Source organism: Phalangium opilio, unplaced genomic scaffold (genome assembly GCF_054372755.1).
Source record: "Phalangium opilio isolate 3A_F unplaced genomic scaffold, DU_Popi_V2 ptg000042l_1, whole genome shotgun sequence".
Taxonomy (NCBI): domain Eukaryota; kingdom Metazoa; phylum Arthropoda; class Arachnida; order Opiliones; family Phalangiidae; genus Phalangium; species Phalangium opilio.
Window position 1 is genome coordinate 7,286,342 of NW_028324166.1, and position 17,333 is coordinate 7,303,674.

The window sequence follows — 17,333 nt, forward strand, 5'->3', positions numbered from 1 at the left end:
AAAATGGAGTTAGGGAAGCGTCTTACTGGCCCTCAAAACGTTACAAAGCGAAAATGGCTCTTTTCAATTATTAACGAGCTCGCAAATAATGAAATTGTTTAAGAAAATGATGTCCATTTGAATGGTAGAAGTAGTTTTGTAAAGAAAACTAAAACAATTACTGTAGGAATAGCATTATTGGAATTTAATTTTTAAATCCCGCGCCAACTATTCGTCTGTCAAGTGTTCAACAGTCAAGCGCTACGTCACGCCATCAAAAAAACCATATCGATTAGATGGTTTTTTTGATGAGCAAGCGCAGTAGTTAAAATCTGACATCGCTTACTAAGCGCTGTCATCAAAGAGGGTTACTGAACGTACCCATTGACTCCTTGGGGCCAGTGACTTCCCCTAGCGTCATAAATAATGAACTGGTCTCAGGACTGGTCTGGTCCCCGTCTTTGTCCTCCTATAGATTTGTAATTAATAAACTATTCTCCAGGACCAGTAACCCCCAGTTTTTGAATTGAAAAACTAGTCCAAGCATTTAATAAACTGATTTTGGACCAGAGAAAGTGTGGTATTTAACGTATTTCCCAGACTGCTATAAAGCCTGAAGGCTGAAACAAGCTCCGTGGCGCAGTCTGGGAAATGGCACACTTCCTCTAGTTCAAAACCAGTTTATTAATTGCTTGGACTAGTTTTTAAATTCAAGAAGTTGGGGTTACTGGTCCTCGGGACCAGTTTAATGATTGCAAAATGTTCTGGAAAACTAAGGGCGGACCAGTCAGGAGAGCAGTTTACTATTTCAGACACTGGGAGGGGGGCTCACTGGTCCCAAAGACTAGTTTAAAAAATACTCTTATTTCTCAGACTGCTCCCACTGACCTTGGCTCCCACGTCCCACTCCCTTATCCTCCGTAGTTGGTCTTATCTGTAAAAGTATAACTTAGTTCGTCTGCTGTAAATTCTCCTTATGAAAAAGCCTTCATTTTTTGGAGGCGTAAAATTTCGAACGTTTAGTTTATGTGTTATGTTATGATGACGGGTATACGTTGTTTGAATATACTCTCGAAATATGTTTCAAAGCTTAATTTTTGTGAATCGGGTGGAATTTTTCCAAACCCCATCAAGTCCAAACGTTTTGCTTCTATTTTGGGCTCCGCAACGGAACCCATTTCAGTAGTATCGGTACGGATAAAGTACACTAATTCTTACTTTAATTTATGTTGACTATCAACTGAATTTCCTCGTAGAGTCTGAAAAACGAACCTAAAGCAGCTTCGGAATATCTAACAGATACATTTTCAAGACGACATACCTACTTGAGGGTATCCTTGACGGAACGTTGTAATCTAAGATGCACGTATCACTGATATTGATGTAGCGCTAATTATAAAACTTAATGCGTTAATATTTGGGTTGTAGGTCATTACTGCATGCCCTCTGAGGGGGTTCAGTTAACTGCCAAAGAAAAACTATTAACTACGGATGAAATTGTTCAACTGATTGGAATCTTTGTCAGTCAAGGAGTAAATAAGATCAGATTCACAGGCGGAGAGCCTTTAGTCAGGAAAGATATTGTTGAGATTATAGGTTAGAATTTTATTTCAATGATAATGGGGTAGAACTAGCCTAGTGCCCATCAAATTCCAGGTTACTAGTTTTAAAGCGTTGAAAGCGTAGCGTGTCTCCAGTGGGTCCCCTACAAGTTGACTTTCTTTTCGAACTCCAGTTTTGGCTTGGCAAAGCTAGAGGCATTTGTGGGCGGGATTTATACGTACATGGATAAGTCCCGCCCACTAGCCTTTGCCAAGCCAAACCCGGAGTTCAGGAGGAAAGTCCCCTTTTAGGGAATCCACTGGAGCCGTACGTGCTATGCTTCAAATTGACCAAACATTATAGGCCTATGTAACCTGATTTCTTTTTGGGAGGCATCTCAAACAAAAATTTTACAAAGTTTGCCAGGCGCTTTAAAGCAAATGTCAGCTCCTGTAGCGCTCCTAACATGCTGGCAACTCTTCTAGACTGCAATTTTACCTCGTCAAAGGCATAACCAATCAGAATTGGTCCACGAGGCCGGAGCTTAAACTAGCCTTTGTTAAGCATAGCTGGCGGCTGGCCAGGCAACTCCACCCCTTGACTACGGGAGCATCTAGTGGCTTTTTTTAAACTTAATAACAGCCGAGACTTACTTTACCATATGCATATATGTCGTAAAACTTAGGCTATCGCTATTTCTTCACATAAAACCCAAACTTCCCTAAATATACCATTATTCTGGGCAGAAATAGGCACCCATTTATACCAAGCCAAAAAAACCCATTCCGCGGGTACAAATAAATGCCACAACTTCTACCCTATACAGTCATAAAATGATTTTTGATATTAAAAACATGTCCAATAGAAGATGACCTGCAGTGAAATATCAAGTTTTGCACGTGTTCTTAATAACCAAATAATGGTTGGCTATTTATGGTTTTCATTATTTCTTAAAGTTTTTATAGTTTAAACAAATACCACTAGATGCTCCCATAGTAGAGGGGAGGGGTTTACTGGCCCAAAAAGCTTAGCAAAGGATAGATTTAGCTCCTCCTCATGGATGAGTTGTGATTGGTTCCTGCCTTTGGCCAGGTAAAATTGGTGTATTGAAGTATAGCCAGCATGTTAGGGGCCCCACATTAACTTCAAAAGCTAGGACAGTAACATTGTCGTACCAGTAATAACTATAAGCTTTTACTTAAGTAGCTATTTTTGCAGTAGGTTGCTACTTTGGCGTCACTAGCATGCTGGCGAATTTTCACACAAATAATTTGTGACAAATTCTACCTTGTCAAAGGCAGGAATCAATTATAAGCTAGCTTTTGTCAAGCATAGAAGAAAAACAGTATTTAAGGGGCGCCAAAAGAGCTATATTTTTTCATTAACCTGCCTACTGCTACCTGTGTTGCAGGTAGAAATAGCATTTAAAGCAATTCTTGGCTGTGGTTTAGTTTAAACAAATGCCACTAGATGCTCCCATAGTAGAGGGGTGGAGTTGACTGCCCTTACGAAAATAATGGGTCTTCATTAAGGAGCAGTTTAGACCAGTTGCTATTTTCACATTGTTAAGAGGTTTAAGACCTCTTCTAGACATCTAGAATACTTCTATTTGAGGTCTTTTAGAAGTATTCTAGACGTCTAGAAGAGGTCTTAAACCTCTTAATAATTTGCACCTGCGCGAAACCATTTTTAGTCTGATTTTAAGATGGTCTACAGACCTCTGTATAGAATAGCCCTATACAACGTCTGTTAAAAGTATGGTTAGAAGATGTCCCTGAGAGGTCTGATTGGAAGATGCTCTGTAGAAGTCTGAATAAAAGATGCTCTGTAGAAGTCTGAATGGAAGATGTTCTCGAGAAGCCTGAATGGAAGATGTTCTCGAGAAGCCTGATTGGAAAATGTTCTCGAGAAGTCTGAATGGAGATGTTCTCGAGAAGTCTGAATGGAAGATGTTCTCGAGAAGTCTGAATGGAAGATATTCTCGAGAAGTCTGAATGGAAGATGCTCTCGAGAAGTCTGATTGGAAGATGTTCTCGAGAAGTCTGAATGGAAGATGTTCTCGAGAAGTCTGAATGGAAGATGTTCTCGAGAAGTCTGAATGGAAGATGTTCTCGAGAAGTCTGAATGGAAGATATTCTCGAGAAGTCTGAATGGAAGATGTTCTCGAGAAGTCTGAATGGAAGATGTTCTCGAGAAGTCTGAATGGAGATGTTCTCGAGAAGTCTGAATGGAGATGTTCTCGAGAAGTCTGAATGGAAGATGTTCTCGAGAAGTCTGAATGGAAGATGTTCTCGAGAAGTCTGAATGGAAGATATTCTCGAGAAGTCTGAATGGAAGATATTCTCGAGAAGCCTGATTGGAAGATATTCTCGAGAAGCCTGATTGGAAGATGTTCTCGAGAAGTCTGAATGGAGATGTTCTCGAGAAGCCTGAATGGAAGATGTTCTCGAGAAGTCTGAATGGAAGATGTTCTCGAGAAGCCTGAATGGAAGATGTTCTCGAGAAGCCTGATTGGAAGATGTTCTCGAGAAGTCTGAATGGAGATGTTCTCGAGAAGTCTGAATGGAAGATGTTCTCGAGAAGTCTGAATGGAAGATATTCTCGAGAAGTCTGAATGGAAGATGCTCTCGAGAAGTCTGATTGGAAGATGTTCTCGAGAAGTCTGAATGGAAGATGTTCTCGAGAAGTCTGAATGGAAGATGTTCTCGAGAAGTCTGAATGGAAGATGTTCTCGAGAAGTCTGAATGGAAGATATTCTCGAGAAGTCTGAATGGAAGATGCTCTCGAGAAGTCTGATTGGAAGATGTTCTCGAGAAGTCTGAATGGAGATGTTCTCGAGAAGTCTGAATGGAGATGTTCTCGAGAAGTCTGAATGGAAGATGTTCTCGAGAAGTCTGAATGGAAGATGTTCTCGAGAAGTCTGAATGGAAGATATTCTCGAGAAGTCTGAATGGAAGATATTCTCGAGAAGCCTGATTGGAAGATATTCTCGAGAAGCCTGATTGGAAGATGTTCTCGAGAAGTCTGAATGGAGATGTTCTCGAGAAGCCTGAATGGAAGATGTTCTCGAGAAGTCTGAATGGAAGATGTTCTCGAGAAGTCTGAATGGAAGATGTTCTCGAGAAGTCTGAATGGAAGATGTTCTCGAGAAGTCTGAATGGAAGATATTCTCGAGAAGCCTGAATGGAAGATGTTCTCGAGAAGTCTGAATGGAAGATGTTCTCGAGAAGTCTGAATGGAAGATGTTCTCGAGAAGTCTGAATGGAGATGTTCTCGAGAAGTCTGAATGGAAGATGTTCTCGAGAAGCCTGAATGGAAGATGTTCTCGAGAAGCCTGAATGGAAGATGTTTTCGAGAAGCCTGAATGGAGATGTTCTCGAGAAGTCTGAATGGAAGATATTCTCGAGAAGTCTGAATGGAAGATATTCTCGAGAAGTCTGAATGGAAGATGTTCTCGAGAAGTCTGAATGGAAGATGTTCTCGAGAAGTCTGAATGGAAGATATTCTCGAGAAGTCTGAATGGAAGATATTCTCGAGAAGCCTGAATGGAAGATGTTCTCGAGAAGCCTGAATGGAAGAGGTTCTGTAGAAGTCTGAATGGAAGATGTTCTCGAGAAGTCTGAATGGAAGATGTTCTCGAGAAGTCTGAATGGAAGATATTCTCGAGAAGTCTGAATGGAAGATATTCTCGAGAAGTCTGAATGGAAGATGCTCTCGAGAAGTCTGATTGGAAGATGTTCTCGAGAAGTCTGAATGGAGATGTTCTCGAGAAGTCTGAATGGAAGATGTTCTCGAGAAGTCTGAATGGAAGATGTTCTCGAGAAGTCTGAATGGAAGATGTTCTCGAGAAGTCTGAATGGAAAATGTTCTCGAGAAGTCTGAATGGAAGATGTTCTGTAGAAGTCTGAATAGAAGATGTTCTCGAGAAGCCTGATTGGAAGATGTTCTCGAGAAGCCTGATTGGAAGATGTTCTCGAGAAGCCTGTTTGGAAGATGTTCTCGAGAAGCCTGATTGGAAGATGTTCTCGAGAAGCCTGATTGGAAGATGTTCTCGAGAAGCCTGAATGGAAGATGCTCTCGAGAAGCCTGAATGGAAGATGCTCTCGAGAAGCCTGAATGGAAGATGTTTTCGAGAAGCCTGAATGGAGATGTTCTCGAGAAGTCTGAATGGAAGATATTCTCGAGAAGTCTGAATGGAAGATATTCTCGAGAAGTCTGAATGGAAGATGTTCTCGAGAAGTCTGAATGGAAGATGTTCTCGAGAAGTCTGAATGGAAGATATTCTCGAGAAGTCTGAATGGAAGATATTCTCGAGAAGCCTGAATGGAAGATGTTCTCGAGAAGCCTGAATGGAAGAGGTTCTGTAGAAGTCTGAATGGAAGATGTTCTCGAGAAGTCTGAATGGAAGATGTTCTCGAGAAGTCTGAATGGAAGATATTCTCGAGAAGTCTGAATGGAAGATATTCTCGAGAAGTCTGAATGGAAGATGCTCTCGAGAAGTCTGAATGGAAGATGCTCTCGAGAAGTCTGATTGGAAGATGTTCTCGAGAAGTCTGAATGGAGATGTTCTCGAGAAGTCTGAATGGAAGATGTTCTCGAGAAGTCTGAATGGAAGATGTTCTCGAGAAGTCTGAATGGAAGATGTTCTCGAGAAGTCTGAATGGAAAATGTTCTCGAGAAGTCTGAATGGAAGATGTTCTGTAGAAGTCTGAATAGAAGATGTTCTCGAGAAGCCTGATTGGAAGATGTTCTCGAGAAGCCTGATTGGAAGATGTTCTCGAGAAGCCTGTTTGGAAGATGTTCTCGAGAAGCCTGATTGGAAGATGTTCTCGAGAAGCCTGATTGGAAGATGTTCTCGAGAAGCCTGAATGGAAGATGCTCTCCAGAATTCTGAATGGAAGATGCTCTCGAGACGTCTGATTAGAGGATAAATTCAAGTCGTCCGATGTTTAGGAGAAATTCGGGCTGAGTCACGCAATAAACGTATATAATATTTTTTCAATCATCACAATAAGTTTAAGCATTTTAGGTATTTTTATTTAAATGATAATGTCTTCAATGTCACTCCCACTTTGTTGCTCAACGGCGACGGACTTGCCTTTCCCAATAGATTCTTCATTTGAATCATCTGCTCTGCTGCATGGCTACAATAATCGGAATTATTTCACTATCATTTAAAACTTAGAACACCATAGAAGAATAAATCTTTTTTTTTTTTTAGATTTACCATTTTTCGTTGTTTATAGTCTCAATTAAGTTGGCCATTTCAGATATTTCAGGCGTCGTTGGTAAAATCTATAAATATTTACATGCCACGAATAGAATATTAAGTATACTTTTCCCTGCTTACTATTAAAACAGCTTACCATATTTACTTGGTACAATTTAGTCAAACGATGCAGGTTTAGTATGAAAATTAATCCGATGATACCTGACAGATCTTTTAAAAACGGGAATATGGAAGCACGAAAAAACCGTTATGTACATAACCGGCAGGCTCTCACCCGACTGTGGCTCGATGCTCGAACGTTCATTTCCCGCCTTTTTATTATACTTCCACGCATGCGTCAGGCTGTTTCTAGGCTAGAAACCTCTTATTTTTAGACCTTCTCACGCTTTCATGTTTTTTCCTTTGACCTTCTACAGTGTGCAAGTTCATTTCCCGCCTTTTTCTTACACAACCTGGCTGTTTCTAGGCTAAAAACCTCTTATTTTTGGAACTTAAGCAAAAAGTCTCAAGCTTTAATTTCTAGACCTACAGTCTGCCCTTTTAAAGGTACTTATTTTAGACCTTTTAAACTGTTCGAACGGAAAACTTATACGATTTTAACGCTGCTAAGAATGAAAAGACATAACTGTTTCATTGCATACCAAAATAGCGACGGTGGCTTAGATTAAGGATAAATTATTTCTTTCTTAAAGGGAGCCACCGGAGGGTATGCTAGCCAGTCTGCCTATTCGTTTCAAATTTCGACGCTGCACTTTTGTGGCGCTGAATCTGCACGTCCAACTTTGTTTCAGTTTTCTGTGAGAAGCCTGGTTCTAGGTGGCCATAGGGGGATACTTTCTATTCACTCCCCTCGTAGCTAGAAGAGGGCTCGGAAATCCGCGGGAGGGAAATGCAAACCCTCCGATGGCTCCCTTTAAACACGAACCCCCCCTTCAACCGAACCCCAGAATATTTTGCTATTGTTAAGAAAGTGATATTTGATGATTGCTTTACAACGGAGATAGACCTAGCCTTCTTAAATCGACATCCCATAAAAATGGTTGTTTACACTAGAAATGATGGCGCAGAAATAATTTCTGTCAATAATATTAATTCGCATCAGACTTCTGTTTGGGTTGGGGATGATATTTTTCTAAATGACATTGTTAACGTGTTGGAATATGACAAGATCATGAATAAACATAGACGTCTGAAAATGTAGATCATGATTTTCTGCGTCTATAACGACTTGCAGCTTACGACGTTATCCTTAACCCTGAGCATAAGCGTCTATAAGACTGCTTAAACATATTAATATTAGACCGGACTGAAAAACGTACCTCTTGGAAAGAGGTAGAATTAAAACCTCTAAGTTGGTCTACAAGGGCAACAGATTTTAGGTGTCTTCTTTAACCCTGAACATGGGCGTCTTTAAGACGTCTTAAATATCTTAATGTTAGACCGGACTGAAGAACCTCTTGAAAAGAGGAAGAATGAAAGTCTCAAAGTGGTCTACAAGAGCAACACAATTTAGATGTCATCCTTAACCATAAAAATAGGCGTCCTTAAGACGTCTTAAACACCTTATCTTAGACCGGACTGAAGAAACTCTTCAAAAGAGGAAAAAAGTAGGACCTCTATGTTGGTCTACAAGAGCAACAGAATTTAGATGTCATCCTTAACCATGAAAATAGGCGTCTTTAAGACTTCTTTAAACACCTTATCTTAGACCGGACTGAAGAACCTCTTCGAAAGAGGAAAAAGTAGGACCTCTATGTTGGTCTACAAGGGCAACCGTTTTAAGATGTCATCTTTAATCCTGAACATAGGCGACTCTCAGACGTCTAAACATCTTAATGTTAGACCGGACTGAAGAACATCTTGGAAAGAGGAAGAATTAAGACCTCTAAGTTGGTCTACAAGGGCAACCGTTTTTAGATGTCATCTTTAACCCTGAACATAGGCGTCTTTAAGACGTCTAAACATCTTAATGTTAGACCGGACTGAAGAACCTCTTCGAAAGAGGAAAATGAAGGAGTCTATGTTGGTCTACAAGGGCAACCGTTTTTAGATGTCATCTTTAACCCTGAACATAGGCGTCTTTAAGGCGTCTAAACATCTTAATGTTAGACCGGACTGAAGAACATCTTGGAAAGAGGAAGAATTAAGACCTCTAAGTTGGTCTACAAGGGCAACCGATTTTAGATGTCATCTTTAACCTTGAACATGGGCGTCTTTAAGACGTCTTAAGCATCTTAATGTTAGACTGGACTAAAGAACCTCTTGGAAAAGGGAAAAAGTAGGACCTTTATGTTGGTCTGTAATTTAGGGAATCCAGAATTGCTCTTGGCTAAGACCGTGCAAAGACGTATCATAAGCCTAAAATGGATCTTAAGTTAGACCATCTTAAAACTAAAGCTAAATATTGGTCTTATAATAGCCTAAAATAAACCTTCGATCATCCCTATTTTTAACTTAGACTAATCAAGAACAAAATAAGACTTCTTTTAGTGTTTAAAGTGCAAGAATAGACCATGTTTAGACCGATTTATTTTCGTAAGGGTGGCCCTCTAAGCTAGTTTTAGCTCCGCCCTCATGGACGAGTTCTGATTAGCTCCTGCCTTTGGCAAGGTAAAATTTATGTGTAGAAGATATGCCAGAATGTTAGGGGTACCATATGAGCCCTCATTTGCTTTAAGAGAAACATTCAAAGGGGATCGTTCTGACATAAATATGTGTAATCACTTCGAACTGAAGATATGATTTATTTTTCCAGAAAGAGTGAGAAGTATGGAGGGTGTGGAAACATTAGGCTTAACGACTAACGGAATTCTATTAGGCAAAAAACTTTCGGAATTGAGAAGAGTAGGATTGGATGCCTTAAATGTCAGTTTGGACACACTCATCCCTGCTAAGTTTGAATTCATAACGAGGAGGAGAGGGTTTGAAAGAGTAGTGGATTCCATTCGTTTGGCCCAAGATCACGGCTTCAAACCTGTTAAGGTTAGTCGTGATTATTAATATTAAATCTAGGTGTTAAGAGTTAGAACAATGGAGATTAGGCTTAACAAGTTAAGAGAGGGGGCCGAAATGTGTTATACTCGTAACCAGGGGCGGAAATAAGCACAGGACACTGGACTGGACATTGTCCAATAAAAATTTTAAATTGTCCCATATTTTTTTTTCAAAAACTAAGGGGGTCACTGGATAGTTTGCCATTAAATTCTCCCAAGGTATGATAGCTTGACTATGGAGATGCGACACTATATTTGCACACTCCAGTGGACAATGTCCCATCATTTTTTCAAAAACTAAGGGGTCACTGGACAGTTTGACCAATAAATTTTCCCAAGTTTTGATAGCTTGACTATGGAGATGCGACACTATTTTTGCACATTAAAGTGGACAATGTGTATATTTATGTATATGTATGTATGTATATGTGTATGTATGTATATGTGTATGTATATGTGTATGTATGTATATGTGTATGTATGTATATGTGTATGTATGTATATGTGTATGTATGTATGTAATGTGTATAAATGTTTCAGTCAAACAAGGGGTCACTGGACACATGTCCTATATGAAATTTTTCTTATTTCCTGCCCTGCTCGTAACACCTATTACTGCCACTAGGGCGCCATGCAGTGTTATACTCGTAACACCTATAACTCCCACTGGGGCGCCAAGAAGTGTTTTACTTACTACAGAGAGAATTTAGAAGGGGAGTGGAAGGGGTGGTTTGGAATGTAGCGCAACGTCGTCTGCTAAACGTTATCTAGGCAGGTCGATTTCCGGTATGATGCGTTTGTAATAGATAGATTTTAGAACACGTGACCGGAAACTCGCCTACCCCAAAAAGCTCAACGCGACATCTTGTTTGGGCGTCATCACGTTTAATAGAGTCAAAGGGGGGGGGCTTCCACTCCCCTTCTAAATTCTCTCTGCTTACTACCGCTAGGGCGCGTCATACTCTCTGAGCTCACATCTCTGATGTTGACACAGTGGGTGAGGAAAAAGATAAAAAATCTTCACTCTTGATCAGAGTCCGAAACATGAGGCCGGATCTTGTCTAGTATCCCTTTATAGTTCTACTTTAACACCATTGTCTACCCTCTTATCGTTTGTGGGAGTTTTATTTGGCTATTAAAACTAGCGGGAGTTTTATTTGGCTATTAAAACTAGCGGGAGTTTCTCTTTTTTAGACAAACAGTGCAAGTCAAGAATGGTTGTTATAAAATATGTAATTTTTTTTTCAGGTAAACTGCGTTGTAATGAGAGGTTTTAACGATGATGAGCTGATAAATTTTGTTAAATGGACTGAGACTGAAGTAATTTTAACAGAATCATAACAGTTAAAACTTGTAATCTAATTAAAATTATACTTTTAGAACATAGATGTTCGATTCATCGAATATATGCCATTTGACGGTAATAAATGGAATAACAAGAAGTTTGTAAGTTACATTGAAATGGTGTCCGAAATTAGAAAAGCATTTCCTGATTTCCAACGCTTGAAAGATAATGAACACGATACGTCAAAGGTACATCATCATCATAATCAATACCTCCGACCACCTAACCATAGACAGGCAACTGAATAGGGAGTTGCGAAGAGCAACGCCTGACACAAGCGCTGCGGCGGCGGATGTCGCAAGCTTATCACCAAACCTCAGTAAAATTCGGCGATTAATGCGGTCGGTAGACGCGTGAGGGCGCCTGCTACGCATTGCCATTTCTTAGGGCGGGTTTAAAGGGAGGGTGAAGTAGAAAATTAAGTGATTTTTTATCGATTTTTCTACTAATTATAAGACCAGTCTGCATAGTCAAACATTCAGGAAGTACCAGCTCCGAATGATTTTAAAATTCAAATTAGGTTCAGATTTTAAGGATATTTTTAAAGAAGGACCTCCGACCAATCGCGTAACGCCTTGCCTTTTTGTTAACAAAATTCTCGTGGCACGTTTCATGTCTCGCGCCACGATTGTCACGTCGCGCGCAAATTTTATCAAATCTCGTGATAAATTTCATTCAACACGTAACATGCCACGAGAATTTTGTTAACAAAAAGGCAAGGCGTTACGCGATTGGTCGGAGGTCCTTCTTTAAAAATACCCTTAAAATCTGAACCTAATTTGAATTTCAAAATCATTCGGAAGTATTTCCTGAATGTTTCACTATGCAGGCTGCTCTTATAATTAGTAGAAGAATCGATAAAAAAATCACTTGATTTTCCACTTCACCCTCCCTTTAACACGGCTTTGCCTATCCATGGTTAGGTGGTCTGAGTCAGTACATAAGTACTTTTTAATTACCTTTTATTTTCAGGCCTACAAAGTTCCTGGTTTTCTCGGACAAGTTGGGTTTATAACATCAATGAGCGAAAACTTTTGCTCATCTTGCAATCGCATAAGGTTAACGGCTGACGGAAATTTAAAAGTACGTATTTTACTCTTTTTCTTATTAAAAATGTCATGAAATGATCTGCCGTACAGTTTCACTGAATAAAATTAACATGGAAAGACGTATCGTATATTTATAATCTGGAAGGAAATGTGTCACAGCTTTGAAAACTTTTTTCAAGCCTTGATAATCAGATTAAATCTGATTTTCAAGCCTTGATAATCAGATTAAATCTGAAGTAATGAAATTTACTTGTAGGTTTGTCTCTTTGACAACTCTGAGGTTTCTTTGAGGGATCTAATTCGTACTGGGGCTTCCGAGAAAGAACTTCTTTTAGTGATAGGCCAAGCTGTCCATGGCAAAAAGAAGCAACACGCTGGTATTTACAGTTTCGCTATGTCCCTAGCTACTTCAATGCAAAGTAACATATCTTGAAACTAGGTGCTTATGTGGTGAAGTGGAAGTTATGGGGATTTAATGCAAGTCTCGACAGCAGTGGTTTAGTTTAAACAAATGCTACTAGATGCTCCCATAGTAGAGGGGGTGGGGTTGACTGAACCACTAAGCTTAGCAAAGGCTAGTTATAGCTCCGTCCTCGACATTAACGAGTTCTTATTGGTTCCTATCTTAGTCAAAGTAAATTTAGCATGTGATGGGTGCCACTAGAGCCGATATTAGCTTTACAATTAGCTAGCCTTTTAGCCCAATCACGAACAATTAATCTCAATTACGAAAAGTTTAGTGTTTTAAATCATTAAATTCTGTATTATCTAAACAAGGGCTTTCGTTTAAGTTACAATGCTAGGTGCCGTGAACTTTCCATATTTTTTTTAATACAGCATGAAAAGGTTAAATTTAGGAAAGCCTTTGGCCTTTGTTTTGACAAATATCAAGTTTAAACCTGTTGCTAAATACACGTCACACATACGTGGCACGTTGCATTAAGCACAGCCGACTGGATCACGCTTAGCTATAGCGCGTACAGCCAAGCAGTGTTGTTCCTTAGATTTTTGGGAACGTACTTTCCCCAATAGTAAAACGTACTACCCAATGGGAGGCTTTTTGAAAACTTACTTTTCTCCCTTTGGGGGTATTAAAATTTCCTTCCCCCTCCAAGAAAGGCTTTTGGCGCCATCTTGCGGCGTAATTTTCGTCCCATAGACGCTAATGTTAAAAAATGGAATTTGAAAATGTACTTTCAAACATCAAAATGTACTTTTCGTACTGAAGACTTTATAAAATCAAAATAAAGTCAAAGGCCGGTTATATGGAAATATTTTCATTTTTGTATAATCATAGCAAAATGAACTTACCTGAGTTTTTATATTATCAGCAATTGAAAAAAATCTTATGGTAGTCCAAAAATGAAACACTGCTATCTCATTAATTTAATTAAATATTATCCGCCAGTTTCTAAGATAGAAACTTAAAATCGTAAAGTTTGTCAGAGAGCCTATGGGGATATATTATTTTGCATTTAAAGCAGCTGTTTATTAAAGGAACCCAAGAAAGAACGAAAAATGTGCAGAAGAGCTTCAAAATATTTTTCGCACTCCCCAGTTTCCCCCCCCCCTTTTTGCACAACCGGGAAATCTAGTGTTCCTTTATATATCTTAAATTGGTGCATTCTACACTCAATTATTTAAATTTCAGGCATGATAAACATATCGCAGTCAAAAAATAGGCCAATGATTCTCATTGGTGGCTGAACATTATTGTATTCATGGTTAGTCTAATGTAACTTCGCCTTTTTCCAGCTTTTTTACGCCAATAACAATCAGGTAGTTGAAGTTTAGACATAAAACGTTACACTATTTGCCCAGTGTCTGGTGGCGCTCTCGGAGCGCTCTGAAAAACATTGCGTATTCCATTTGTAGCTCGCTTTTGAACTTAAACTCAAGATTTTCTTGAAAATAAAAGCAATAACCAAAGAAAAAGGAACTCCAAGGAAGGCAGGGGCGGGTGGTTATAAATTATTTTAAATACGTCAGGGGCACGTGATCGAGGATAGGCGCAGTTCAAAAGAAACTTAGCTCGTTTTATTTCGAAATCTGGTACTTTATTGGCGCTGCAATCTCGCGAAAAACATGGACCATGTGCCCATTCTTACTCTGTAAGAAGTCTCTGGATCTTGCCAGCACTCGGTGTCAGTGACGTATTGAACTTTTTTACCCACCCGCCACTGCCTTCTTTATAGTCCCTTTAAGCTAGGCCAAACAGGTTTATCATAGTATAGATGTAGTCTTCATTGTAAAAGCGCAATATCAGGGTTCATACAACTTTTGGGAAACAAATTTCCCTGAGTTTTCCAGGTTTTTCCCGCATATGGGGTATCCTATGAAGCAAATGTAAACGAAGTAGGCGGGGGGGGGGGGCAAATAGGACTATTACATAATCCAAGGACATCCCCGTATCTCTAATATAACCAGAGTTATGAGCCTCCAAAGTTTAGTGTAATGTTAGTCCTATGGAGGGTATGTTTACGAACATTTTGCTTAATTACTCGGCCCCTGTTTGACGAAATCCCAAGTTTTTAGTATCGTTCGATGGGGGGCAAATAAGACTCTAAGATACTCGAAGGACATCCCCTTATTTCTAATAGAACCAGAGTTATGAGCCTCCAAAGTATAGTGTAATGTTAATCCTATGGAGGGTATGTTTACGAACATTTTGCTTAATTACTCGGCCCCTGTTTGCCGTAGCCCTACGTTTTTAGTATGGTTGGATGGGGGACAAATTGGACTATAACATACTCAAAGGACATCCCCGTATCTCTAGTAGAACCAGAGTTATGAGCCTCCAAAGTATTGTGTAATGTTAATCCTATGGAGGGTATGTTCACGAACATTTTGCTTAATTACTCGGCCCCGGTTTGACGCAAATTTCCCTGATTTCCCTGAATTTTACTAAAAATTCTAAATTTCCCTGAGGTTTTTGTCAAATATTTAATTCCCTGATTTTTCAAGGTTTGTATGAACCCTGAATATATCGCACATATATAAATCTTGACGATTTATATTTCAGTTTCAGCTCAATATAAAAAAAATTCACCCGTCTTCAACCTTACATCTATATCAAGTGTACTTTTTAAAACACGAACTCTAAATTCAACCACTATTCGAAACGTTTCCCATAAAGCAACACATTTTGACGAAACAGGCAAAATCCGTATGGTTGATGTATCAGATAAAATACCGTCGCAACGAACCGCGCATGCCCGAGCTGAAATTTATCTTGGAGCCGAAATATTTGAAATTGTAAAACTGAACAAGAGTCAGAAAGGCGACGTTCTGACTGTGGCTCATATTGCGGGTGTTTCGGCTGCTAAATTAACGAGCTTATTGATTCCATTGTGCCATAATATTAACCTACATAATGTAAAGATAGAATTCAATCTGGACCCGGAAACTCATACACTAGTTATTAATGCGTTTGTGACAACTAAAAGTGAAACTGGAGTCGAAATGGAAGCCTTGACGTCGGCTACAATAGCGGCGCTTACCGTTTATGATATGTGCAAGGCTGTAAATAAAAACATGGTTATTAATAATGTTAGATTGATTTCCAAAACGGGAGGAAAATCCGATCATTTTTATCCAGATTGATATTGTAAAAGTTGATTATATCATGGATTAACTAACGCTAGGGATAGTTCGTTCCCCCAAAAAGATACCGCATGCATGTTCCAAACGCCCCCTAGCAGCAGCTACTATCCCTAACAGGAAGTTATAAGAAAATTGGACCAAATATCACGTGGTCTATGACGTCAAAATTGAAATACTGCCTAAATTGGGCAAAACGATTTATTTTGCCGAGAGATGGCGCTATATCTACATCCGTTTTGGTCCAATAAATTGGGGGAATGAAGAGGGGAATCAAGGAATAATTCGGAACATGTAGTTGGCGATAGAATTACATGGGAAACCCAGTTAGTGAACAATCCCTAGCGTTAGTTAATCCATGATTATATTAAAATATTATTTTTGTTACATTTACTGAGTCTTTCATTATTCTGTTCTGTTACACTAAATGGTTGATATCTATTGACTGAACGACGTTTGGGTTTGGCACCATCTATACGCTAAAAGGGCAAGTCTAATTTAAAATTCAATTTAATGAGAAAGGAGGTATTATTCGATATAAAATCTAGGCCTGTGCGAGTACCCGATACATGGATTAACTAACGCTAGGGATAGTTCGTTCCCCCAAAAAGATACCGCATGCATGTTCCAAACGCCCCCTAGCAGCAGCTACTATCCCTAACAGGAAGTTATAAGAAAATTGGACCAAATATCACGTGGTCTATGACGTCAAAATTGAAATACTGCCTAAATTGGGCAAAACGATTTATTTTGCCGAGAGATGGCGCTATATCTACATCCGTTTTGGTCCAATAAATTGGGGGAATGAAGAGGGGAATCAAGGAATAATTCGGAACATGTAGTTGGCGATAGAATTACATGGGAAACCCAGTTAGTGAACAATCCCTAGCGTTAGTTAATCCATGCCCGACAACCCGAAAATTTCTTAATACCCGAAATTATTCGAATATTTAAATTTTCCGCTCATTACCTGTGATAAGGCTTAGAACAATCGGGTATAGAGCTATCTCAGTTATGACGTCAGTGCCTTGGTGAAACGTCACGGGCTTCGCTTTAGCCCTGGGCGGCCATGTTTGGTACCGCTATGGTTCTATGGGTAAATAGCATGGGTGATGTCACACTAAGGCTTCTGAGATAGCTATATTGGTTTGGCACTCAGACGGAGGGATAAGGTGAGCCTACAACCAACAATGTGGGCGCTTTCTTCTTCCAACTGGAAATATAAAACTTTAACTGAACAAAGCCACGAGTTAAGAGAAAAACAAAGTGATACAGCTAGACAGAAATTCAAGGAAGAATTTTGCTATCCGAAAAGCACCCGATTAATGGCAGTTTTGTTAGGCCTAATTAGTCGAGTACCCGTTAGAAATCCGGGTATCCGACCCGATTGGAAGTTTTTCAACTACCCGTACCCGACCGGAAATACAAATATCACTACCCACACACGCCTAATAGCGAGCTTTCAGTTGGATGAGGAGCTGAGTCTCGTGACATAATTTACGCTACCATATTGGTGGGTTTAAAGCAGGAATGAAGCTTAGACCACCCAATATGGCTACCAGAACAGCGGTAAGACTTGGGAGGGTGTGACGTAT

General features: G+C 39.6%; 1 protein-coding gene and 1 long non-coding RNA gene across 3 annotated transcripts; one reads left to right on the forward strand and one right to left on the reverse strand.

The window, feature by feature from the left end:
* Window positions 1-953: 953 nt before the first annotated feature.
* Window positions 954-16,130, forward strand: Mocs1 (Molybdenum cofactor synthesis 1). 2 transcript variants are annotated; one of them, XM_089836744.1, is made up of 10 exons: window positions 954-1,170; window positions 1,236-1,341; window positions 1,408-1,575; window positions 9,507-9,733; window positions 10,993-11,064; window positions 11,125-11,277; window positions 12,062-12,172; window positions 12,395-12,515; window positions 13,790-13,862; window positions 15,161-15,300. In XM_089836744.1, the coding sequence occupies exons 1-9, from the start codon at window positions 1,006-1,008 to the stop codon at window positions 13,843-13,845; spliced, it is 1,179 nt and encodes a 392-aa protein (XP_089692870.1). In that variant the 5' UTR covers window positions 954-1,005; the 3' UTR covers window positions 13,846-13,862; window positions 15,161-15,300. The 2 variants fall into 2 exon arrangements, with proteins under 2 accessions (XP_089692870.1, XP_089692868.1); XM_089836742.1 differs by lacking the exon at window positions 13,790-13,862 and having other exon boundaries at window positions 15,161-16,130.
* Window positions 6,537-7,401, reverse strand: LOC149678794 (uncharacterized). Its single transcript, XR_016366155.1, has 3 exons — window positions 6,888-7,401; window positions 6,749-6,816; window positions 6,537-6,665 (listed from the first exon to the last, which is right to left on the reverse strand). It is a non-coding gene; the product is annotated as an uncharacterized LOC149678794 (long non-coding RNA).
* Window positions 16,131-17,333: the final 1,203 nt, after the last annotated feature.

Bases quoted from the DNA above. Each gene is read 5' to 3' on its own strand.
- Mocs1 (XM_089836742.1), top strand. From the start codon at position 1,006: ATGTGTTATGTTATGATGACGGGTATACGTTGTTTGAATATACTCTCG. The intron at 1,342-1,407 runs GCACGTATCACT...TTTGGGTTGTAG, and splicing joins GGAACGTTGTAATCTAAGAT to GTCATTACTGCATGCCCTCT. The intron at 11,278-12,061 runs GTACATCATCAT...TTTTATTTTCAG, and splicing joins ATGAACACGATACGTCAAAG to GCCTACAAAGTTCCTGGTTT.